The sequence below is a fragment of the Gracilinanus agilis genome, chromosome 3 (genome assembly GCF_016433145.1).
Source record: "Gracilinanus agilis isolate LMUSP501 chromosome 3, AgileGrace, whole genome shotgun sequence".
NCBI lineage: Eukaryota > Metazoa > Chordata > Mammalia > Didelphimorphia > Didelphidae > Gracilinanus > Gracilinanus agilis.
In genome coordinates this window covers 193,697,670-193,721,706 of record NC_058132.1, presented here as the reverse complement: position 1 = coordinate 193,721,706, position 24,037 = coordinate 193,697,670, and the positions used below count along the sequence as shown (strand labels likewise).

General features: G+C 36.0%; 1 protein-coding gene across 4 annotated transcripts in view; it reads right to left on the bottom strand.

The window, feature by feature from the left end:
* Nucleotides 1-1,951: 1,951 nt before the first annotated feature.
* DLAT (dihydrolipoamide S-acetyltransferase) overlaps nucleotides 1,952-24,037 on the bottom strand; it is a 29,416-nt gene continuing 7,330 nt past the window's right edge. For 2 of the 4 annotated variants that reach the window (XM_044669396.1, XM_044669398.1), the window contains 9 exons: nucleotides 18,306-18,493; nucleotides 15,696-15,849; nucleotides 14,275-14,336; nucleotides 13,153-13,251; nucleotides 12,714-12,821; nucleotides 11,331-11,446; nucleotides 8,216-8,378; nucleotides 7,695-7,831; nucleotides 1,952-3,333 (listed from right to left, as the gene is read on the bottom strand). In XM_044669396.1, coding sequence (XP_044525331.1) covers nucleotides 3,204-3,333; nucleotides 7,695-7,831; nucleotides 8,216-8,378; nucleotides 11,331-11,446; nucleotides 12,714-12,821; nucleotides 13,153-13,251; nucleotides 14,275-14,336; nucleotides 15,696-15,849; nucleotides 18,306-18,493 — 1,157 coding nt within the window. In that variant the 3' untranslated portion in view covers nucleotides 1,952-3,203. Of the gene's footprint in view, nucleotides 3,334-7,694; nucleotides 7,832-8,215; nucleotides 8,379-11,330; nucleotides 11,447-11,617; nucleotides 11,629-12,706; nucleotides 12,822-13,152; nucleotides 13,252-14,268; nucleotides 14,337-15,695; nucleotides 15,850-18,305; nucleotides 18,494-24,037 lie in introns of all 4 variants that reach the window. The other 2 variants (XM_044669397.1, XM_044669395.1) reach the window with 2 other exon arrangements.

Genomic DNA, 24,037 nt, shown 5'->3' with positions numbered 1-24,037 from the left:
CTATTAATGTGGTTTTCTAAATCAATAATCAGACTGAGAGGCATCCTTATGTATAGTTAGTTATTTCTATTTGGGTTTGATAGCCACTGATCTAAAAGACTCTCACCATTCAGAGAATTTCCCTTGCATTTGATAGCTGTTATGACAGTAGGGAATATCTTTAGCAAGCATCTCTAACCTGATGTTAATGACCAGAGGCATCCCAGAAATCCTGGGACCAAATGCAGGCTCTGCATGTGACTTTCAGGCAAATCCTTTCTCAAGCCTGTTTCTTGATCTGTAAAATGAGAGCACTGGACCTCTGAGATCCCTTCCCACTCCAAAACTTTGACATTACAAATGTTTTACTATCACATAATTCAAAGGACCTTGCATTATACTGATGCAAGTAAGGTACAAGGGAAGTACTTTGTTGGTAAGAACATTTAAGGTAGCATTTTGCTTTTTCAGATCAGGTTTGTTGACTATTTAGAAAAACCAAGGGGGCAGCTTAGGTAGCTCAGTGGATTGAGAGCCAGTCCTAGAGACAAGAGGTCCTAGGTTCAAATGTGACCTCAAGACACTTCCTAGCTATGTGACCTGGGCATGTCACTTAACCCCCATTACCTAACCCTTATGATCTTCTGCCCTAGAACCAATACACAGTATTGATTCTAAGGCAGAAGGTAAGGGCTTAAAAAAAACAATAAGCACAACAGGGTTTTGTACCTCTACATCTTTCAGTCAATTGTGATAGTAAAGATATGACTTGTAGAAGATTGCTTGCAAAACACTGCCTGTTCCCTAATGAGGCAGAGATGCCCTGGATTTATTTATTGCTTTCAAATCTCATTCAATCCTAAGAGTAGAATCTTAAACTTTAATGTCAAGCAAGACACTTTATATGAAAACAAAGTGAATCTCCTGTATATCTATTTTCTTGGAGTTGGAAAATATTTTAGGATAGGCAATAAAAAGTTATTCCTCCACTTAGAGAAAAATATTTTCCTGCAAATTTATCTAATAAAGCAAAATTTAGTAAGGCACACCAATTTTCTCATGTCTCTTAGAAACCATCAGATAACCGAGTCTTTTCAAAAACTGCTTAGGTTTCATGGCCTTATCGGGGTAATGTTGTTATCATGAAAACTAAGCAGTTTTTTGACTCTCAGTTCTCGATTATATTACCCATTCTTCCATGTCTCGGCAATAAAAATACTTGTTTTGCCAATAGGTGTCACCATCTAATATTTTCAAAGAAAGAATTCCCTAAGCATGCAGTGCAGCTTCCTATTACATAAAACTAACATTTCCTACTTGATCAATTTCTGTTAACTCATTTTTAGATAAGAGTTCTCTATTAAAACTTACATAATAGCTTTCATAGATGTTTATTAAAGGTAAGGCCCAAATATTGACATATAAAAAATTAAACCAGACACGTTAAAAATGAATAATTTACTTTAATTTTTAACACTCATTTAAAATAAAGAACACTATTCCTAATTCTGTTTTTTTAAGTATGGGGTAAGAAAATAGATTTTATCAAACATTCCAGATCAATTACCATAATTCAGACTAAAGTCATTTTTATTAATATGCAACCTTCTGGGTTTTTGTTCCTTTTACAAGGGAAGTACAGAGTCTAAACAATAGCAACAGAGAATAAAATATCTTTAAAGAAATTTGACAAACTTGCACCCAATCTGCCTCATTCTGACAATGGTCCCTTGTATTATTTCCTCCTATATAACTTCAGTTCAAACTAGAATCACCTCTGACCAAGATCAGATTAGTTTCCAAGATCAAATTTTCATAACTGTACATAAGGGCGAATTATGATAGAATGGAGTGTCAGTTGTACACGTGCACCATATAACTATCTGCTCACTTAAAAAAAGTTTAAAAAATGAGATGGTGAACTTGTGGCTCAGAGTACCTAGGGCTAGGTCCATATACTACACACACAACAAAGAACTGGTCAAATTTATTTTAAATCGTCATTAACAATTCCAAACAATTATTAAAATACAATGATTCAAAAGAAAGCCTGGAACTAATAATATCTTCGATTATTCCATACATGACCCCAGTGCTCAAAGAAATAAAGCAAACTATAATGAAATGGAGCAAAATGGAGTAATATTTCATAAAATAATTACTTGCCCACCAAAAGAAAAAGAACTTTCACTGTATTCTTATTTTACATAAGACAAACAAAAGGGTACAGAATAACTTTTTTTTTACATATTTAACATTTTTTTCTTCTTAATAGCCTCAGTAACCAAATAGATGACTCTCTCTTGTCCTCTTTTTAAAACCGATTTCCAATGGCTCGTTACTATCTCTCCTCCTCATATTTTCAGATTGAACATGACAATGAATGGGTTTTGGCACATGTCCAACAAAAGTGACCAGCATTTTACACATGTACATTAACAATATTATTTGGTGTAGTTTTCCAAAGACACATGAATACAGAATCCATTTGAGATTTACTCACAAATAACCGCCAATTATTCTTGAAGTATAAAGTTTCTACTCCTACAGCTGTAACAGTCTGATGAATAATGCAAATATCAACTGCAAGTGATGAAATTCTAACTCATTTTTAAATTACTTAAATATTTCTCACTTGCGTCCTGCAAAAAAGCCTGCTTACATTTCATATTGTCTTCATCACAAGATGGTAAACAATTGTATACATCATATTTCATAGAAAAGTGTAAAAGGAAGCAGTCGAGTAGATGGTCAATTTTTTAGATTAGAAAAGAAGATACTATTTTATGACTTTATTTTTTGATAAGGCTTTAACTCCCTCCACATTGACAGGGATCATGTAGCTGTGAAAATTAAATCCAACTTAAATTCCAAAGAAATTGGAATTTTAACATCCCCCCTCCCTCACACAAAAAAGGTACTTTACTGCATTTCCCAGTGGAATGCTAACTACTAAGGTTAATTAAAGGCCATTGTCGCTTCAGTGGGAGCACACAGAATTTGATGAATGTTTTAATTATTAAAAGCTTGCACAATGGTTGGTTGTAATTGGCATTTAGAGTTCATTCAACTCAGTAATGCCCATTACAAATAACTTAACTGTACAAAATGGATAATAAAAATAATTGGCTAACTTAAAAAATAAACCACCTTGTTTAATAACTGACATAAATATCTTAGAATGAACAACATGACTGGGATAGTGTAGAAACTGCTTAAGGTAGTTATAATATCATAGTGATAGGCTTTTCAAGGTATTTTTTGAACTCAGCAAGCCACTGAGCTCCAACTGCTCCATCCACAACCCGATGGTCACAGCTGAGTGTAACAGACATCATGCTGGCTACATCAAATCTAAGAAAAAAACAAACAACAAATTAAGTACTCTGAAAGTAGTCATTGGATTTTCAGACCATAAGTATCCATCTCAGTAAAAACCTTGCTCTCAAGCAAATATTAATCCTATTAACTGTGGCATCTCTCTTTCTCTCTCCCCCCCCCTCCCTCCCCCCCTGTAAATCCATTGCTTGAAAAACTTAAGTGTAGTCCTTTGACAATCAAGAATGAATAATTTTTCTTAAGTTTTATTTTCTCAGTTACATGAAAAAGCACTTTCCAACATTTAAAAAAGAATTTTAAGTATCAAATTCTCTCCTCTTCCCCAGTGAAATGGTAAGCAATCTCACTGACTTTACATGTATAATCATGCAAAACATTTTCCCATATTAATACTTTTGTGGAAGGAAACTAAAAAAATAGTAAGTGAAAAAAGTTTGCTTTTTTCTGACTTCTTTCTCTGAAAGCAGATGGCATTTTTTATCATGAGTCCTTTGGGGTTGTTTTGGGATCATTGTTTTGTTAAGAATAGCTAAGTTGGGGGCAGCTGGGTAGCTCAGTGGATTGAGAACCAGGCCTAGAGACGGAGGTCCTAGGTTCAAATCCAGCCTCAGACACTTCCCAGCTGTGTGACCCTGGGCAAGTCACTTGACCCCCATTGCCTACCCTTACCACTCTTCCACCTATATAAGTCAATACACAGAAGTTAAGGGTTTAAAATAAAATTAAAATAAAAAGAATAGCTAAGTTATTCATTGTACCGTATTCCTGTCACTGTGTATAAAGTTCTCCTGGTTCTACTTATTTCATTCTGCTTCAATTCATATAAGTCTTTCCTAGTTTTTCTGAGGTCCTCCTGCTTATCATTTCTTACAGCACAATAGTATTCCATTGCAACCATATAGTATAACTTACTCAGCCATTCCTCAATTGGGTATCCCTTCATTTTCCAATTCTTTGCCTCCACCTAAAAAGCTGCTTTAAATATTTTTATACTTACAAGTCTTTCCCCTTTTTGTTTTTTATCTCTTTGAGATACAAATCTAGTAATGGTATTGCTGGCAAATGGTATGTACTGTTTTATAGCCCTTTAGGGATAGGCCCAAATTGCTCTCCAGAATGGGTGAATCAATTCACAACTCTCCCAACAGGGCATTAGTGTTTCAATTTTCTCTCATCCTCTCCAAGTTTTGTCATTTTCCTTTTCAGTGATAGTAGCTAATCTGATAGATGTGGGATGGTACCTTAGAGTTTTGCATTTTTCTCATTAATAGTGATTTAGAGCATTTCTTTGTATGACTACAGAAAGCTTTAATTACTTTGCGAACTGCCTATTCACATCCTTTAACCATTTCTAAATTGGGGAATGACTTGTATTCTTATACAAGTCTCTTTTCTCTATGTATCTGAGAAATGAGGCCTTTATTAGAAACTTAATAAAAAAAATTTTGCACCATTATGATTACTGTGTATTACCTTCTATCTTATTTCCCCCTGTTTAGTTTCTGATCAAATCCCCCAATTTTTCCTCTTTTCTATCAACCAACTGGATATAGAAATCTGTCTTACCCTTACCCTCCTACTTTCTGTAGAGTAGGAGAGATTCCTATAACCAATTGATTTTGTATGTTCTTCCTTCATTGAACCAATTCTGGTGAGTAAAGTTCCCATGCTCCTGCATTCATTTCCCCATCTTATCCTGCACCATCAAAGTGCTTTCATGCTTACTTTATGTGAGATAATTTACTTTTATTCTATTTTTCCCTTCCTCCTCCTCCCAATATATTCCTCTTTCTAATGCCTTAATTTTATTTTTCAAGATATCATCCTATTAGGATGCAGTGAGGTGGCTCAGTGGATTAAGAGCCAGTTCTAGAGACTTGAGGTCCTGTGTTCAAATACGACCTCAAACTATCCAGATGTGTGACTCTGGGCAAGTCATTTAATTGCCATGGCCTAATCCTTACTACTCTTCTGCCTTGGAACCAATACACAATCTTGATTCCAAGTTGGAAAGTAAGGGTTAAAAAAAAGATATCCCATCATATTCAACTCACACCTTTGCCCTCTATGTATACTCTTTCTAACTGCTCTAACAATTATAAACTCTTAGGAGTTATAAGAATCATCTTTCTATGTAGATATGGAAACAGTTTAACCTTATTGAATGTCTTGATTTCTTTCTTGCTTTCCTTTTTATGTTTCGCTTGAGCCTTTTATTTCAGAATCAAATTTTCTACTCAGCTCTGGTCTTTTCATCAGGAATATTTAAAAGTCCTCCATTTCATTGAATACCCATGTTTTTCCCCTAAAAGATTATGCTTAGCTTGATGGGTGATTCTTGGTTGAAGTGCTAGCTCCTTTGCCCTCAGAATATCATATTCCAGACCCCTCTGATCCTTCACCTTTACAATGCTAAATTTTGTGTTATCCTGTTGTTTCTTTTTGGCTGTTGACAGTATTTTTTCTCCTTCACCTGGGAGTTCTAGAATTTGGCTATATTTCTGAAGTTAGCCTTTTAGGATCTCCATCAGGAGTTGATTGGCAGATTCTTTCCATTTCTATTTTGCCCTCTGAGTTTATAATATAGTCTTCCTTGAAAAATTTCTTGAAAGATGATGCCTAAGCTCATTTTTTGAGCATGGCTTTCAGACAGTCTAGTAAATTCTTAGAGTACCTCTCCTGGATTTATTTTCCAGGTCAGTTCTTTTTCCAGTGAGATAGTTCACTTTTTTCCCTATTTTTTCATTTGTTGGACTTTTTTTTTTCTTGATATCATGGAGTCATTGGCTTCCACTTGTCAAACTCTAATTTTTAAGGCATGAGCTTTTATACTTCCTTTTCCATTTGGCTAATTTTACTTTCTAAAGCGTTCTTTTCCTCCGTGAATTTTTGTACCTCTTTTTCCATTTAGCCAATTCTACTTATTTGTAGATTTTTGCGTCTCTTTTACCAAATGGCTACTCAGATTTTTAGGATATTAATTTCTAAAGTATTTTTTGTGCTTCCTTTACCAAGCTATTGACTCTTTTTTTCATGATTTTCCTATATTGTTTTCATTTCTTTATCCATTTTTTCTTCAACCTCTCTTGAGTTTTAAAATCTTTTTTGAGCTACTAATTTTTGGGGGACTTGAAAGCAATTCTTATTTTTCTTGGAGGCTTTGAATTCAAAAGTATTGACTTTGTTGTCTTTTGGTCTTTTCTGTCACCAAAATAACTTTCTAAGCTTTTTTCTTTTTTTTGTTGTTTGCTCATTTTCTAGTCTTTATCTTTTAACTTAAAAAACTGTTAAAGTTTGGCTCTTTAACTGTGGTGAGGGGAGCACTCTTCTAAGTTTCAGGTTCTTTGTGTAGCTGCCTTCAGAGGTAGCTATCTGTTATCTTCCAAGGTGGTTATGATATAAGGAGAGGTGGGTTTAATACTCTCCTGGACTGTGTTCTGATCTACTTAAGTAATCACAAACACTCTTTTCCAACTTGGAACTGTGACGAGAGTCCCCTTTTCCCCTATGGCCTTAAGCACTAGTGTATGCTAGTGCTCTTCTTTATCCTGTGAATTCAACCCAGGACTTTGACCAGGATCTGCTTATATGCAATGTGGCAAGAGTAGAAAAGGGAACCCTATTATCTTCTGAATTGTGCAAACCCACCCCCATCCCCAATCTGTGGATAAGATCACTAGAAGCCACTATAGCAAGACCTGCTTTGGCATACTCTACTTCCACCTCAGTGCAATAGGTTTTTTTTTTTTTTTAAAAACTCTTACCTTCTGTCTTGAAATCAATACTAAGTATTGGTTCCAAGGCAGAAGAGTGGTAAGGGCTAGGCAGTTGGAGCTAAGTGACTTGCCCAGGGTCATATAGCTCGTAAGTGTCTGAAGCCAGAATTGAACCCAGGACCTCCCATCACTAGGCCTCTGGGTCTCAATCCACTGAGCCACCTAGCTGCCCTGCAATAGAACTTTTGTGCTGGCCTTCTAAGTTGTTTTGGGCTGAAAAAATATTTCAGCCTTTTTGTGAGTTATGCTACTCCAGAATGCATTTTGTGATGTTATATCAGTTTTTTGGAGGGCAATTTCACAGAGATCAGATAAGTCTGTATACCTTCTCCACCATTTTGGCTCCACCTTTCCAAAAATAAAATTTTCAATAGGGAATTTATAGCTTATTACATCTGAACAAGATGAAGACAGTCCCCCCTCCAAGCCCCCAAACAGCTGAATTCTATACTTCTAATTTTACTTATCTAGTTCTGCTATATAAATTTTTTTCTAATTTTACTCAACTAGTTTTGATAAATACATCAACATCTGGACTGTAAAAGTGGAATAAAAAATGATCTAATATTTTAACAACTATTTTTCCCCTTGAGCACTTACCCTTTTTCATTATCTGCTGGAACCAGTCTATTCTCTGAAGCACCAACTGCCAAAATACATGCTTGAGGTGGGTTAATAATGGCAGAGAAATTCTTAATCCCAAACATACCTAAATTGGAGATGGTAAAAGTACCACCCTAACGGAGAAAAAAGACAGTGTAATATTTGAAAATAAAATCCTTTAATTTATTCCTTCAAATAATGTAAATATTAATGCTTATTACTGCATAAATAGATAATAATGGCACAAAGGTTAATCACTCTGGAATTTTCAAAACCTCAGAAAATGCAAGATGACCAGACTTAGTCTTAAGTTAATCTCAAATTTAAATTTTTAATAATTCTACTTAGGTTAACAAATAAGATATTGTGAACACTGCCTGTGTACACAAATGCAAATGACGGTTAATTTCCTACAACACAAAATCCAGAATGTCTTCAGCATGATCCTAGCAAGTAACAGGATCAAAAGCAAAAAAAGATTTAATATTTTTAAAGCCAACATAAAATAAATTACTTACCTGAAATTCATGTGGCTGAAGTTTACCCTCTCGAGCTTTGGTTGCTAAAGAAACTACATCATTAGCAATGGATTCCAGTCCTTTTATATGTGCATTAAATACAATAGGTGTAATGAGTCCAGAAGGAGTACTGACTGCAACACTAATATCAACAACATGATTTCTGGAAAGGAAATATGATTGGAATAATTGGAAATTATTTTTACTTTCAAGCAAAGGAAATTAAAAAAAAGATTTAAGAAATAGTATTAAGCCTCAGACACTTCCTAGCTGTATGACCCTGGGCAAGTCACTTAACCCCCATTGCCTAGCCCTTACAACTCTCCTGTCTTGGAACCAATACACAGTATGGATTCTAAGGCGGAAGGTGTACGGGTTTAAAATTTTTTCTTAAAGTAGTATTAATTATAGCTGACATTTATATTGCATTTTTATGCAAAGTGATTTATAACTCAAATGATGGGAATTCACAGGAGAGATCACTTTTAACTGAAGTGATTGGGAAAAGGGATCACATAGAAAGTCTAAAAGTATTGGGAATGGGTGCCCTTGAGAGATGGTGGATTCTCTTTCCTTCAAGCAAAGCCTCAATTTTTGAGTACTTTATAGTGAAGGATTCCTTTTATGTATGGATTAGACCAAATGGCCAACAAGATCTCTTCCAGTCTTCAAATTCTGTCACTCTGTGAAGAAGCAGTGTTATCTAAGCTAGAGCTTATCACAGGCTAGATTTCTAGTCCCAGCTAGGATTATCACAGAGGATGAATACTCTCAGGTTTGGAAGGGGGAAATGGGACAAATCTGGAAAAACACATAATATAGAATAAAATCAATTTGGTAGATGGAAAAGGGGTTTCATGATGGGATATTCTATCTATTGGGGCCAGACTATAGAAGACCTCAAAATGTCAGGCTAAGTAATATGGACTTTGGATTTGGTCTGTGACTTTGTTTTTAAAAAATTAACATCTAAAAAATATACTTCAAAATAATTGGATTCTTTTGTAATTCCTATGTTTTACATAGAAATATTATTCTGAGAACAGCAGGCTTCACCAAACTGTCAAAGAGGTTCATGACACAAAAAAAAAATAACAATTAGAAAAAGAAATATTATACAAATACATGTGTATATGTATAATATATATGTTGCTAACCTTTGCTATTAACAATGAATGACTACTGTCTATGTCTGTGCAGGTTTGGATGAAAAGATCAAGATGAGATTAACAGTACTTTCTACAAAGGCACATCCTACTTTTAGCTGCAGCTACCATGTACAAAAATTATCTATCTGTAGCTCAATCTCTGACTCCTAGTTAACCCAAAACCTTGGTTCAGAAGAGTTTGTGGGACATCAAGCTGGTTTGTAGATTGCTTTAGCTTCCCAGGAGTCATCTAAATTTTCCACAGAAGGAACTGGTGAGGTAGGTAATGCATATCTCATCCCCAGTTTTAAAAGAGGAAACTATGGCTCAGAGTGGTTAAATTACATGCTCAAGGTCACACAAGTAGTAAATGTCCAAATCAAGATCTGAACCAACTTTTCATAATAGCACACTTCCTAAGACTACTAACCTAGTGATTCTCCAGCTTAGTCATACTGGCTAAAAGTAAAAATAGACTCCATAGATTCCATTATGGTTTTTTCTCTTTGGTAGTGGTATCAAACATGTGTGAAGTATCTTCAGTTAGTCATTCAGGGCCTATGTGTCAAACAAACAAGATATTTGGCCTCTGTCCTAGGGCTCAGGCACCTAGCAAGTATAAGACAGGCAAGTAAAGACAAAAAAAAAAAGCTTCATTATGGGGTCCTTATTTGTACTACATTGGTGCTTCTTAGAACAGGGCTAATATCAAAGTGACTTGCCCAACCTAATGCAATTATTAAAATATATGTAGAGGGGCAGCTGGGTAGCTCAGTAGATTGAGAGCCAGACCTAGAGACGGGAGGTCCTAGGTTCAAATCTGGCCTCAGACACTCCCCAGCTGTGTGACCCTGGGCAAGTCACTTGACCCCCATTGCCTAACCCTTACTGCTCTTCTGCCTTGGAACCAATACACAGTATTGACTCTAAGACAGAAGGTAAGGTTTTAAAATAAATAAATGAATGAACAAACAGATGATAGATAGATAGATAGATAGATAGATAGATAGATAGATAGATAGATAGATAGATAGACGAAAAAATGTAGCTGTGCCTCAAATCCAAGTTTTCTGACTCTATGATCAGGGCATGGGGAGGATTGGGAAGGAAATAAGTATTTATATAATACCTACTATGAGCCAGGTAAGCACTTTTTACAAATATTATTTCATTTGATCCTCTTAACAACCCTGGGAGGTAGGCACTAATATTATCCCCATTTTACAGGTCAGGAAACTTAGGAGGTTAAATGACTTGTCCATAGTCACATAGTAAACAGTTTAAGGTCAGACTGTACTCAAGTCTTCCTTACTTCAGGCCCAGTGCTCTATACACCAGTTGAATATTATGAAAGCAAATATATAATACTTTTTTGAACATTAAGAATATCTAACAAAATTTAACATTAAACCAAATACTATCTTTGTATTGTTTTTAATTCTTTCATAAGTATAAATTATTTTCATGACTAGATATTCATTCAAGGAAGAAAGCTTTTCTTCTATTTCTATTTTTTTCCTAGTCCAGTGATGGGCAAGCTTTTGAGCTTGGTGTGTCAAAATTCGCCAAAAAACCGAGCATAAAGTGGGTGATATGTCACTTTGAGAAAAAAACCATAATTCTGTGATATTTATAGTTTAAATAACAAAAATGTATAATTGCAATATGTAATGTATTTAATAAACCAAAACAGGTAAATTAACATAGGTAGAATTGTCATCTATAAGGCACAGAATGTCTATACTACACTACAGCAAATGTTTCATCCTTGGCATGTGGCCCGAGACTTCTCTGTATGCAGCTGCATGCAGTCATGTGTCATCAAAAATGGCTACAAGTGTCAGTGCTGGCATGCATGTCATAAAGTTTGCCATCACCACCCCAGTCCTACTTCAACTAACACAATGATGGGCATATTACCTTGATACTTAGTGATTAATAGTTTACCTCAATAAAGATATACTTACTGCCTTATAACTGTATCCATCCAAGAAGAATTTGCTTCAGGTACTTTCAAACACGCCATAGCTGAAGCTTTAATGATAAAGTCATTGACAGAAATTTTACTGCCTCCTGCCAGTATCTATAAAGAAAAGAGACAACCTGTTGCCAAAGCTTTATTCCAAAAGGCCTCAAACTGCACAATCTTAAAAGGAAAGGCATTACATGATGCAAGATCTTATCTAAATACATGGCTGGTAGAAATGTTCATTTAAATTTTTAGCAGAAAGCAAGATGAGTTAGATATACAGGCATTAAATGCTACTTTAGTAAAATGTTTAATTTCTGTCTTAGAATGAAAACTAAGTATCAGTTCCAAGGCAGAAGAGCAGTAAGGACTAGACAACTGGGGATAAGTGACTTGCCCAGGATCACACAGCTAAGACATGTTTGAAGCCAGTTTTGAGTCCAGGACCTCCCAATCTCTAGGTCTGGCTCTTATCCACTGAGCCACCGAGATGCCTTAAAATGTTCATTTGTCTTTTAAACCCTTACCTTCCATATTAGAATCAATACTATGTAATGGTCCTAAGGCAGAAAAATGATAAAGGCTAGGCAATGGAGGTTAAGTGATTTGCCCAGGGTCACACAGCAAGGAAATGTCTGAGGCCAGATTTGAACCCAGGACCTCCCATCTGTGGGCCTGGTTCTCAATCCAGCTGCCCCCTAAGGGTTAAAATTTTTAAAGAAAAAACTTGGCATAAGAAAATTCTCCCATTTAATATAAGGCTAATGGATCTAGTTAATGAAAAATTGAAATTCATTTAACATTCTTTTTGGATCTTCAACTATGAAAACATGAATTCAAGGTTCTAGATCACTTTCTTTCAGGAAAAATTTCAGCTCAATGATCCTAACTTAATTACACTTGCTTTTCTAATGTTATTATAAAACACCCTCCAAATTCTATACATCCTTCAAGAACCAACTTTTTCCCAACTGTTCCCAAAGATTCCTTAAACTCTTTGTGTACAACATTTAGCATTGAACTTCATGTTTTGTACAGTTTTGTTACATTATAGATGCATATCCTTTCCTATTGTAAGCTTCAGGAAGGCAGGGATTATGTTGTCTATTTCTTCCACAAGGCTGAGCACCTATTAGGAGGATGTAAACATAAAACCTGAGATAACCCAAAATCAAAATGTCTATTAAGACAAAAAAAATTGATCTCATTATGGACAGTCCTCATGGCAGTTTAATCAAGAACAAAAACACAAATTTTTGAGGTGATCTTGTTAAGATACAGTCAATTAGCCAATCAAGGGATGTTCATAATACCTACTACTGAACAGATCTAGTATAAAGACAAAGCATATAGGGAAAAAAAGAATTTCCAAACATCTTACTGTGTTGAGTTCTTTCCGTACTTCTAAAACTTCTCCCATGTTTACATCTATGGAAAGGTAATAATGAGGTATTGTTTGCTTGGACTGCATTAAACGCTGGGCAATAACCTAAAAACAAAAAAAATGTCATTTGAGCATACTTGTAAATGATAACTTAAAGCAAATATTTCACTATCTCTCCCCTTCCCCAATAAACTAACTGGGAAACCAATTAACAATGAAACATGTCAACAGAGTTAAGGAATAGGAATTTGCAATTTATCTAAGAAGCTTTCTGTTCTATAGAATAAAGTAGATCAAAGTTACTGATTAATCTTAAGTGCCTCAACATCTCAGCCATCTTTGCTCCTAACTAAAGAATCACTTTGTCACCATTTTACACTTAACAGCTTAAAAATGAACCCAACAGCTGGTTCTACATTTATAGCAGCACACTTACTCTACGAATATTGCTGATTGGGATATCTGTAAAAATGCCAGTAGGAACTGCTGCCACTCCTGGAGCTGGTGCGGGCATAGCCACTGTTGGAGGAGGAACCTGTAGAGAACAAAGAACACTTAAAAACTGGAACCAATCTTAGAAAAACTTAAGTCTAAGATTCTTAACGGACAGCTCAATATTGTCAAATGGCCCGTTTAGAGATACTGGAACAAAAATTCAATTTCTTCAAAGGAAAAGATATGTTTTCCCTAAGTCATAGGATTATACCAATGAGAAGTTTTTAGACTAGAACAATCCCCCCCCCGATATTTTTACAAAAGTGAATAACCCTTTAAAATAAGAACATTCTATTTAAATAGAAGAAAAAATATTATCGCCCCTTTCCAGAGTTTGAAAAATAGTATGTATGGTAAGTGAACTGGGCTTGGAAGTCAGGTAGATCTGAGTTAAAATCCTGCTTCTGACACAAACTGGCTATGACAACAGACAAGCTGTATAACTTCGAAGAAGATAATTCTCTAAAATTGCAAAACGAAGAACAGTTGTTGATATGCAAATAGCTTCCTACATTGATAAAATCAAAGGATTAAAAAATACAGTTATTAGAAGGATCACTATGAGTATTTTAAAATAAAGTATCAACTGTAATAACTTAAATGCAGTCTTGTTAAGTGGCTTATAAACATGATTCTCTAACCAAAATGGCCTAATGAAGGCAAGGTCTGAGATGCCAATGTGAGCAAGTTAAGATCTGCTCTGTAATATGGTCCTAGATTTAAACCAATAGCCAGGACTAATTATCCTGTTAACAACTGGAATTAGATAAAATCACGTGAAGATATTGGTGAAAATCCATTGCTTATACTTTAAAATATCAAAATATTTCTGATGTCAGTAAGACATCTTTTTACATCAATGGCAGAACACTAATACCTGTACACTGCTCAGTTTAAATAGAAACAGAGAAAATCTTGTATTTCTGTTATCAAATTCACAAAGAAAAAGTATTGTATATAATATTCAACATGCAAACCAAATAATTAGAAGAAAATATTGTTGCAAAAGATTGCCCTCACAGAGAGCAATATGCAAGAGGGACCAACTTCAACTCACAGGAACAGCCTTTGAAGGCACAAAAGACTCAATATCTTTCTTGGTGATTCTACCATCTGGCCCAGTTCCTGAAAGACACAACATATATCAAGACATTCTAGTGTAACTATTATTGCTATACCAATCAAGCTAGCATTGAAAAAGATTTCTTCTTGTTTCTAGACAAAGGCAGAACTTTAAAATAGTCTGGCTCCCCTTTACTATATAGGAACAGCTTAGATAGCACAGTATATGGAGCCTAGAATCAGGAAATTCAAATCTGGCCTCAGACACCTACTAGCCTTGTGACTTTGGACAAGTCCTATCTACCTCGGTTTTCTCATCCTTAAAATGAGGATAAGAACATCTGCCTCCCAGTAATGTTGTGAAGATCAAATGAGATAATTTTAAAGTGCTTAAGATAGTGCTTGGCACATTTTAAGTAACATAGAATGTTAGCTATTATGACTGCAAAAACATACTCGGGAGATAAATGAACACAAAATGTCCCTTTAAAATTTCTTTTAGGGGGGCAGCTAAGTGGCTTTATATGCAACCAAAACTGGAAACAAAATTGATACCCATTGATTAGGAAATGGGTAAAGTGTGGTATATCAATGTGACAATATCATTGTGGAATAAGAAATAATGAATATCAAGAATACAGGAAGGGAAAAAAAAAAGAGAACTAATGCAAATGGACATAAACAGAATCAAGAGACCTATATACAAAATGAATATGACAATTTAAATGGAAGCAAAACCCCCCTCAAAACTGAATACTACATAATATTAATAACCAAGTTTGACCCAGAAGAGGGATATGAGAATTTGACTCTCCTTCTGTGTGAGAACAGAAGAAGGAGGAAAGAGAGTAAGAATGGAAGACCACTGAAAGAGAATACATCTGCTGCTGACTTTGATGTGGTGGATTAGTTTTGCTGAACTGGTTTTTCTCTATTTTATTCTTTGTTATAAAGGAAAGCTATCAATTACCAAAAAGTGGGGGAGGATCATATTAAGAAATGAAGGCAACAATGCAATGATCCGGGACAATTATGAGGGATTTATGGAAAAGAGCGCTACCCACATTCAGAGGAAGAACTGCAGGAGTGGAAACACAGAAGAAAAGCAACTGCTTGAACACATGGGTTGAGGCAGACATGATTGGGGATGTAGACTCGAAACTACCACGCAATTGTTGATGCAACTATCAACAATTTGGAAATAGGTCTTGATCAATTATACATGTTAAAACCAGTGGAAATGCGCACCAGCTATGGGGGGGGAGGGGAGAGGGTGAAGGGGAAAGTAAGAGCATGAATCATGTAACCATGTTAACTTTTCTAAAAAATAAATGTTAATAAAAAATGAAGGTGATATAAAAACAAGAGAAAAAAGTAAAATTAAACATTTAGTAAAACCAGTTTTCAGAGAAACAGACTTACCTCTCACTTGTTTAAGGTCAATCCCTTTCTCTGCTGCCAGTTTCTTTGCAAGAGGACTCGCAAATACTCTTCCTTTTGCACCAGTAGGTATAGCTGGATGGGTGGCTGAAGGTGCAAGGGGTGTAGGTGGGGGAGTAGGAGGAACAGCAGCCATCTTACAAAGGTAAGGAGTGATAATTAGAGTCCCACTGGTAAGATCAATCTCCGGGATCAAGAGCAGATCTTTTCTTCTAAGTCAATGGCTATTTTAATTACATCATTTTTACTTTGGGTAATGAAGTAATTTCCTAATTAAGTAATCCTAAGTAATTTTCTACGAGCGTTCACATATTTGCTTACTCCTCACAACATCCTTGTATACCAAATAGCAAGTATCACATCACTCTCCACCTCTACAATTACAAGAGCTGAAGCTTTCTCTGAAATAAAATGTGGCTGGTAAATAAATGAGATTATTTTTTAAATTATCTTAGGTGACATAAAAGAATGTTACTTTAGGCTCAACTACATTCTAGAATGATTCTAGAGTGCAGATTCCTCAACTATAATGCTATTAATGGAATCCATACCACAGGAATATGTTACATTTGAAATGGTATCTTGTAAGCATGAAAAGCAAAATGAAATCATGGATAAGACCTCAGCCTTGGAGTCAATGAGACCAAGTGCAAATCCTCCATTGCTATTTATGTGACCATGGTCAAGTCACTTAACCTCTCTGAGTCTATTTCTTCATCTAAAAAATGAAGAGGTAAAATTTGATGACCTAATTTTATGATCCTATGAAACTCTAAAATGACTGTAAAACAAAGCAAAGACATCTCCATTGTATTAGGCCACGCTAATGGCAAGAATTTCAGTGTATTACAATTATATTTTTAGGTTGGATTTTTTAAAAGACATTTTTCTGGTCATACCCAGCTATGAAATATAAGTATTAAGCACAAGTACAAAGAAGACTATTGGTGAGAGACAGTTATTGGAACTTCAATGGCCTGACTTAAAGGTAATTCTTAAAAGTTCCTAAATACTTAAAAAAAAAAAAAAAGAAAAAGAGGGAAAGGCATATTTTCTATGACTAGCTGAAGAGTCTCTCTGTGTTTAATGTTTTCAGAAAAGAGCCTGAGCTAAAACCTAGCTGGTACAAATTACTGCTGATTTATAATTTGTAGAGGCTAGCAGAGTAACATAAGAATAAAGACAGGCTGGCTTAAAAGATATACTAAACATTTATTAAACATACCAAACTTAATCTTGGGATAATTTTTCAGTTATTTACTGAAAAATAAAAGTTATTTACTGTGACTTCAGAAAAAAGAACTATGACCAATGGATGGAAGTTACAAGAAAACAGATTTTTGTTGAATATGAAAGAACAGCTGTCCAAAAATGGGCTCTTTCCTGACATGGTGTGTACTTCATCTCCAGAAGTTTTCCAGAAGCAGCTCAGGAGCTCAGCACAGTACTAGATAAAGCACCAGGCCTGGAGTCAGGAGAACTTGGGTTTAAATCTAGCTTCAAGACATTTCTATGTGATCCTGGACAAGTTACTTAACCCTAATTGCCCAGGCAACTGGTGAACCTTTTAGAGACTGAGTGCCCAAACTGCATCCTCATGCCACATGTGACTCCAGATGGGGGGGGGGGGGGGAAAGGAGGAGAGGAAGCTCTCCCATTGGACTACGAGCAGAAGGGTGGGTGATGTGGGAAATGTCCTCAGGCATGGTGGAGAGGGGGAGGGAGTAACCCCATCCAGCACTCGTGCCATAGGTTCACCAACACAGGCTTAGGCCTTGCCAATTCTTATGTCTTAAAATTGATACTGAGAAGGTATGGGTTAAAAAAACAAACTCGGTACCTCTTCTCAAAGACACTATAGAGATGATTTATCCTGGAAATTAGATTAGTAACCTCTAAAGTTCATCTAATTCAGTGGATCCCAAACTTTTTTGGCCTACCGCCCCCTTTCCAGAAATAATATTACTTGGCGCCCTGGAAATTATGAAACTATTTATTGAACTCAGAATAGAATGTAATACAAAAAGTGTGGCCATCACCGCCCTCCTGGACGGCTGCAGCACCTACCAGGGGGCAATAGCGCCCCCTTTGGGAATCACTGATCTAATTGATTCTATGATCCCAATAGAGTGGGAAATTAAACCTTACCTTTCAAAAGTATGAAATCCATGGGGGCAGCTGGGTAGCTCAGTGGATTGAGAACCAGGCCTAGAGACGGGAGGTCCTAGGTTCAAATCCAGCCTCAGACACTTCCCAGCTGTGTGACCCTGGGCAAGTCACTTGACCCCCATTGCCTAGCCCTTACCACTCTTCTGCTTTGGAGCCAATACACAGTATTGACTCTAAGAAGGAAGGTAAGGGTTAAAAAAAAAAAAAAAAAGGAAAGGGAAAAAAAGTATGAAATCCTACATTTAAAGCAGGAAGACATGTCACACCATTAAGGGCATTTCTGTTTGCTTTGGTTTCAGCAGCAAATTCCAAGACAATAGGAAACATAGCTATAAGGGTCAAACTATTCACCACTAGGTGAATACCCTTAAGACATCAAAGAATATTACTCTCGCCCATTCCCTCAATTCCAGTCATACCTACCGGGGGTGAGGTGGGTGGTGGTGCTTGGGGTTTTATATCAGTTACTCCAGTCTGCCTATAATCAGCAAATGCAGGAATATCTGCTTCTTTTTCTACAATGATACATAGTGGAGTTCCTAGAGGAACATCTCTCGTGCCTTCAGGGATAAGAATTTTTGCCAGGTATCCTTCCTCTTGAACTTCAAAACCTTTAATAAAAAAAAAAATAAGGTGACACAAAAGTTTCCACTATTTCACATGAGGCAAAGCATGAAGATGTTAAATGAAGAGAATTCCCTTCATATTATCAGAAACTACTTCTGACAGATTAATCTTAATAGAAAATATCCAACGAATCCTATAGGATGAATAAAATTAAGTATTTGGTTTTATGAAGATAAGGAATAGAGCTATTGTTTAGTTTCAATATGAGAGGACACTACAGATATTGATTATAGTTCTGAATTGAAATTACTCCCAAATTGTCTCAAGTTACACTATCCCATGTCAAGGGTATGAGCATACCAAAATGTAATGTAAGTGCCTAATAATCATGTTTTGAATATGCCTAATGGCACACTAACAGGTTTTTTTTACACTCTGGAAAAATAAGACAGATCATCAGACAATCATAGGGAATCAAATAACCAGTCAATTCATGTCTCTAAATGAATTCAAGTATCCATGTTTGTGTATTTTTTTATGTGGGAACTGGTTTGAATCAAATACAGATACCTATCATCATAGATTTGAGAAAGTACATACATGAAAGCACATGCTTCATATTTCCTGACAAAAGGGAACCTGAATCAGAGGCAGGCTACAAACTTCTACAGATCTACTCCAATAAAACTATGAAATTCACATCATATCTAATAATGACCATGACTTCTTCCATCCTAGAACTGCAACAAATAAAGTCAGATCTAAACAACTGGAAAAATATTAATTGCTCATTGGTAGGCCGAGTCAATATAACAAAAAAGACAATTCTACCAAAATTAATTTATCAATTTAGTGTGGTACTGACCCAACTACCAAAAAAATTAGAGCTAGAAAAAACAACAAAGAATAGCAAAGGAATCAATGAAGAAAATGTGAAAGAAGGTAGCCTAGCAAGACAAGATCTTAAACTGTATTACAAAGCAGTAATCATTAAAACAATCTGTTACTGGCTAAGAAATAGAATGCTGGACCAGTGGATTAGATTAGGTACACAATGTTTTTTGTAATTCATTTTCGAAGATGACCAATGATATCGCAGGGTGATAGCTTGACTTGCTCATGAATTGGATTTAACTAGGGCAAAGTTGCACAAAGTCATCAGACTCATTTTCTCTTGCAGTCATCTAAGTCCAGGGGCAAAACAAAAGTCAGGCTGATTGGCAATGGCTGGGGATGCAGTGAATGACCTTGGGCCTTCCATATCTGACCAAGCTCAAAGTGTTTCACAGAACCTGCTTCAATTGTCTTCATGACTGTTGGAACAAATTGTGCTCATACACCTATTCCACCTGGGGAAGTTGGCACATGCTAAGAGTAGATATCTCCCCTAACCCACTATCAGGTTTGAGGCCTACTGATTATTAACCCATCTACCAAGATGGTGTAACAGGATGGGATAGCGGTACACATTACATTTTCTTGGAGCCACACGTGAAGAGTTGGGTAAACGATGAAAGATGGACACCAAAAGTGGATGAACAGCCCAGAAAATTGCTTAACAATCTTTCACATCTAAGGTGCTAGACTTTTCAGAACACCATATACATTCCAGATATAAAACATACAGTAGGAGATGACCATAGTAATTTAGTGTTTGATAAACACAAAGATCCAAGCTTTCAGGACAAGAACTCATCACCTGACAAAAATTGCTAGAAAAACTGGAAAACAGTTTGGCAGATTAGGTATAGACCAGTATCTCACACCATATCCCAAAATAAAAGTCAAAGCAGGCACACAATTTAGGCAAAGGATATAAGCAAATAAGGGTAGCGTAGAATATCTTGTCAGATCTATGAATAAGCGAAGAATTTATGACAAAACAGGAGATAGAGCATTACAAGAAGTAAAATGGATGAATCTGATTAAATTTTTTAAATTGTGCAGAAAAAAAAAAAACCACTACAAACAAGATTGGAAAGGAATGCAGAAAACCAGGTATGAAGATGGGACTAACTCTTCCCTGCCTACTTTTAAATTTAACCACCAGAAACATATACACTCTACTTAATGCCTGAGTGGGGGAGGTCCACAACCCACATGCTAAAGTGGGTTACAACTCAGAAATGACTGACTGCCCCCTGGACAGTCCTAAGCAAAGTTATAGACTGCACTTGGTCCCCATAAAGTAGAGGACGGCACAGGAAGTGATGAAAAGAAGGGTCTTTAGAAGTGGCTGCAACTTCCTGTGAGTGAGTCTTCGAGCTTTTCTGAGGCTGTGGAGGCTCATCTTCTTCAGCATGGACCTGGTTCTCTAGCATTTTGTAAGACTGCTCTGGGATCTTCTCCCCTTGGACTTTGGATTGGTGAGTGGAAAAAGCTGACCTTCCTTTCTTGACTTCTGGAGAGATTAACACCAGGCAGGCCTCCCTCTCGGAGGAGGCTGCATGGGTGAACCTCTTGCTTAATTTACCTCTGGACCCTCTGGCTGGGGCTTCTGGAGCCCAGCCAGAGTAAAATCAGGGATCAGAGCAAATATTTAGGGTGATAAGCCAGACTTCTCACTCTCTACCTCTTTCCCTCTATTTTGTAAATAAAGTTGCTGAAAAATCATTTTTGACTTGAGTTATAATTTCAGGTTTTAGTCAAACCATTAATTTTAACCCTTACATGGGGAAAGGAGGGATTTTATAGCAAGTTCCTCTTTAAAGGCTTTATTTCTCAAATATATAGAAAACTGAGTCAAACTTATAAGAACACAAGTCATGTCCCAATTAATAAATGATTAAAGGATATGAACAGGCAGTTTTCAGAAGAAATCAAAGCTATCTAGTCATATAAAAAATGCTCTAAATCACTACTGATAAGAGAATTGCAAATTTAAAATGACTGAATGAGATGCCATCTCACCTCTAACAAATTAGATATGAGAGAAAAAGAAAATGACAAATGCTGGAGGGAATATGGAAAAATAGGGGCACTAATGTACTATTGCTAGAGTTGTGATGTGATTCAATCATTATGGAAAGCAATTTGGAATTATGCTCTAAGGGATATAAAACTGTGCAAACCATGTGACCCAGTAATACTACTACTTACTAGGTCTACATCTCAAAGAGATTTTTTAAATAAAGGAAAAGGACCTATATAAAATACAAAAATATTTATAGCAGCTTTTGCAAAGAATCAGACATTAAGAGGATGTCCATCAATTGGGGAATTGCTAATATATGATGGTGGTGGAATACTCTTATACTATAAAAAATGAGTAGTAAGGTTTTCAGAAAAACCCAAGAAGACATGAACTGATACAAAGTGTAGTGTGCAGAACCAGAACACAGTACATAATAACAGCAATACTGTATGATGACCAACTGTGAATAACTTGGTTGTTTTCATTAATATGATGATTCAAGTCAATTTCAAAGGATTTATAATGAAAAATACTATCTACCTCCAGAAGATCTGATGCTGTCTAATTGAGGATTGAAACATACTTTTAATTTTTTTTTAACCCTTCTGCCTTGGAAGGTAGAAGAGCTAAGCAAAGGGGGTTAAGTGAATTGCCCAGTGTCACACAGCTAGGAAATGTCTGAGGCCAAATTTGAACCCAGGCCTGGCTCTCAATCACTGAGCTACCTAGATGCCCCCTGAAGCATACTTTTAAAATGTTATTTTTCTTAGGGTTTTTTGGTCTGCTTTCTTTTGCAATGTGGATAATATAGAAATATGTTTTGCATGTCTGCACATATATAATCAACATAAAATTATTTGCCTTCTGAAGGAGGGAGAGGTAGGAAGAGAGGGAAAGAATTTGGATGTCAAAATTTTAATAAATTAATGTTAAAAATTGGTTTTGCATGTAACTGGAAAAAATAATTTAAAAAATCAATTAAAAAATAATCAAACACAAGGAAGTCAATTACATACTTTGAAAGGAAAGAAGAAGCAAGAACCCAAATAAACAACTCAGAATCATACAAAGCTCCCCTTCCAAAAGAACCTAGAACCTGTCCCAATTCAAGAAAAAAGGCTAAAAGAATGAGTAAACAAAAAAAGACACTATTAACAAAGAACTGTTATGGAACCAAGGACTCTAAAGAGACAAATCTATAAGAATAACTTCACAACAACTACAAGAAAAGCCTGAAAGAAAAATACAACCTGACCAAAAAGTTAACTAGAATGTAATGAAACAAGAGCTTTAAAATATAAATGAAATGAGAGCTTAAAATGAAAGAACTAGAAAACAATGAACTCTAAAGGAAAGATCCAGAAGGAAAACAGCTTATTAAAAGGGGGCTGGCAAAAAAAAAAAAAAAAAAAAAAACTATTGGAGTCTGAGGTAGATCAAAGCATGCCACCCTTCCACTTTATTTCCTTCATGTGATTTTTATTGTATGTATGATGTCTTTTATCATGACATAAGCAATATGGAAATATGAATTGCATGAAAGTACCAATATAACCTCAAACTATTTACTGCCTTGGAGAAGAGAAGGAAAGGAGAAAAATTTCAGCCAAAGACAAAACAAAAATTCTTTCTATGTGTAACTGAAAAAAAATAACACATATATATATTTTAAAGGGGTGAGGGGACTGAGGATGAGAGGGGAATAACCATAAAGTGCTTGCTATGAGAGTACTGTGCTAAGCACTTCCCCAATATTCTCTCATTTGAGGTAAAAATATTACCCAACGTAAAGACTCCCTGAAAATTCTGGACTCACTTTCTAACTAGCCTTTGCCTTCTATCTTAAGAGTGTTACTAAGACAGAAAGGGTTAAAACACCTCTCCCTCCCCCCCTGCCCCTCCCTCCCTCTCTCTCTCTGTCTCTCTCTCTCTCTCTCTCTCTCTCTCTCAAATAGAAGATTCTCAATCACCCTAGATGAAGAGAGCTAAACAGAAAATGAAACACAATCTTAGGAGACAAAAAGTTATCAAATGTAGTCATGTATGAGCATCTAGAACAGTGATTCCCAAAGTGGGTGCCACCGCCCCCTTGTGGGTGCTGCGGGGATTTGATTAGATTAAACAAAGAAGAATCAATATCACTAGGAAAAAAGGAAAGAAATAAGAACTTACTATCTCACATAGAAGTACAGGATCTAAAACAAGGAGGAAAGGGAGGGTGTGCTGGTATATCACTGGAACCTCACTTTATCTGAGTCAGTGGGAGGAAGGCAGAAAATACAAGTAAATACACAAACCACCCAAGTTTGGTGTAGAGATACATTCAACTCAAAAGGGAAATAGAAGGAATTGTGAAAGGAGATTAGGAGATAAGAGAGAAGGTAGACTAAAGGTAGGATTTTAGTCATAAACAAAACAAACTAACCTCAGAAGGTAGATTATGAAGAGGAGGGGAAAAGGACCAAAGGAGTGGAAGAAGAGTGAATCAAGTATAGATCATTAGTGTTAAGCAAACTCTCCTCTTACCATCCTCTTTTTTTTTTTTTTTTAAACCCTTGTACTTCGGTGTATTGTCTCATAGGTGGAAGAGTGGTAAGGGTGGGCAATGGGGGTCAAGTGACTTGCCCAGGGTCACACAGCTGGGAAGTGGCTGAGGCCAGGTTTGAACCTTACC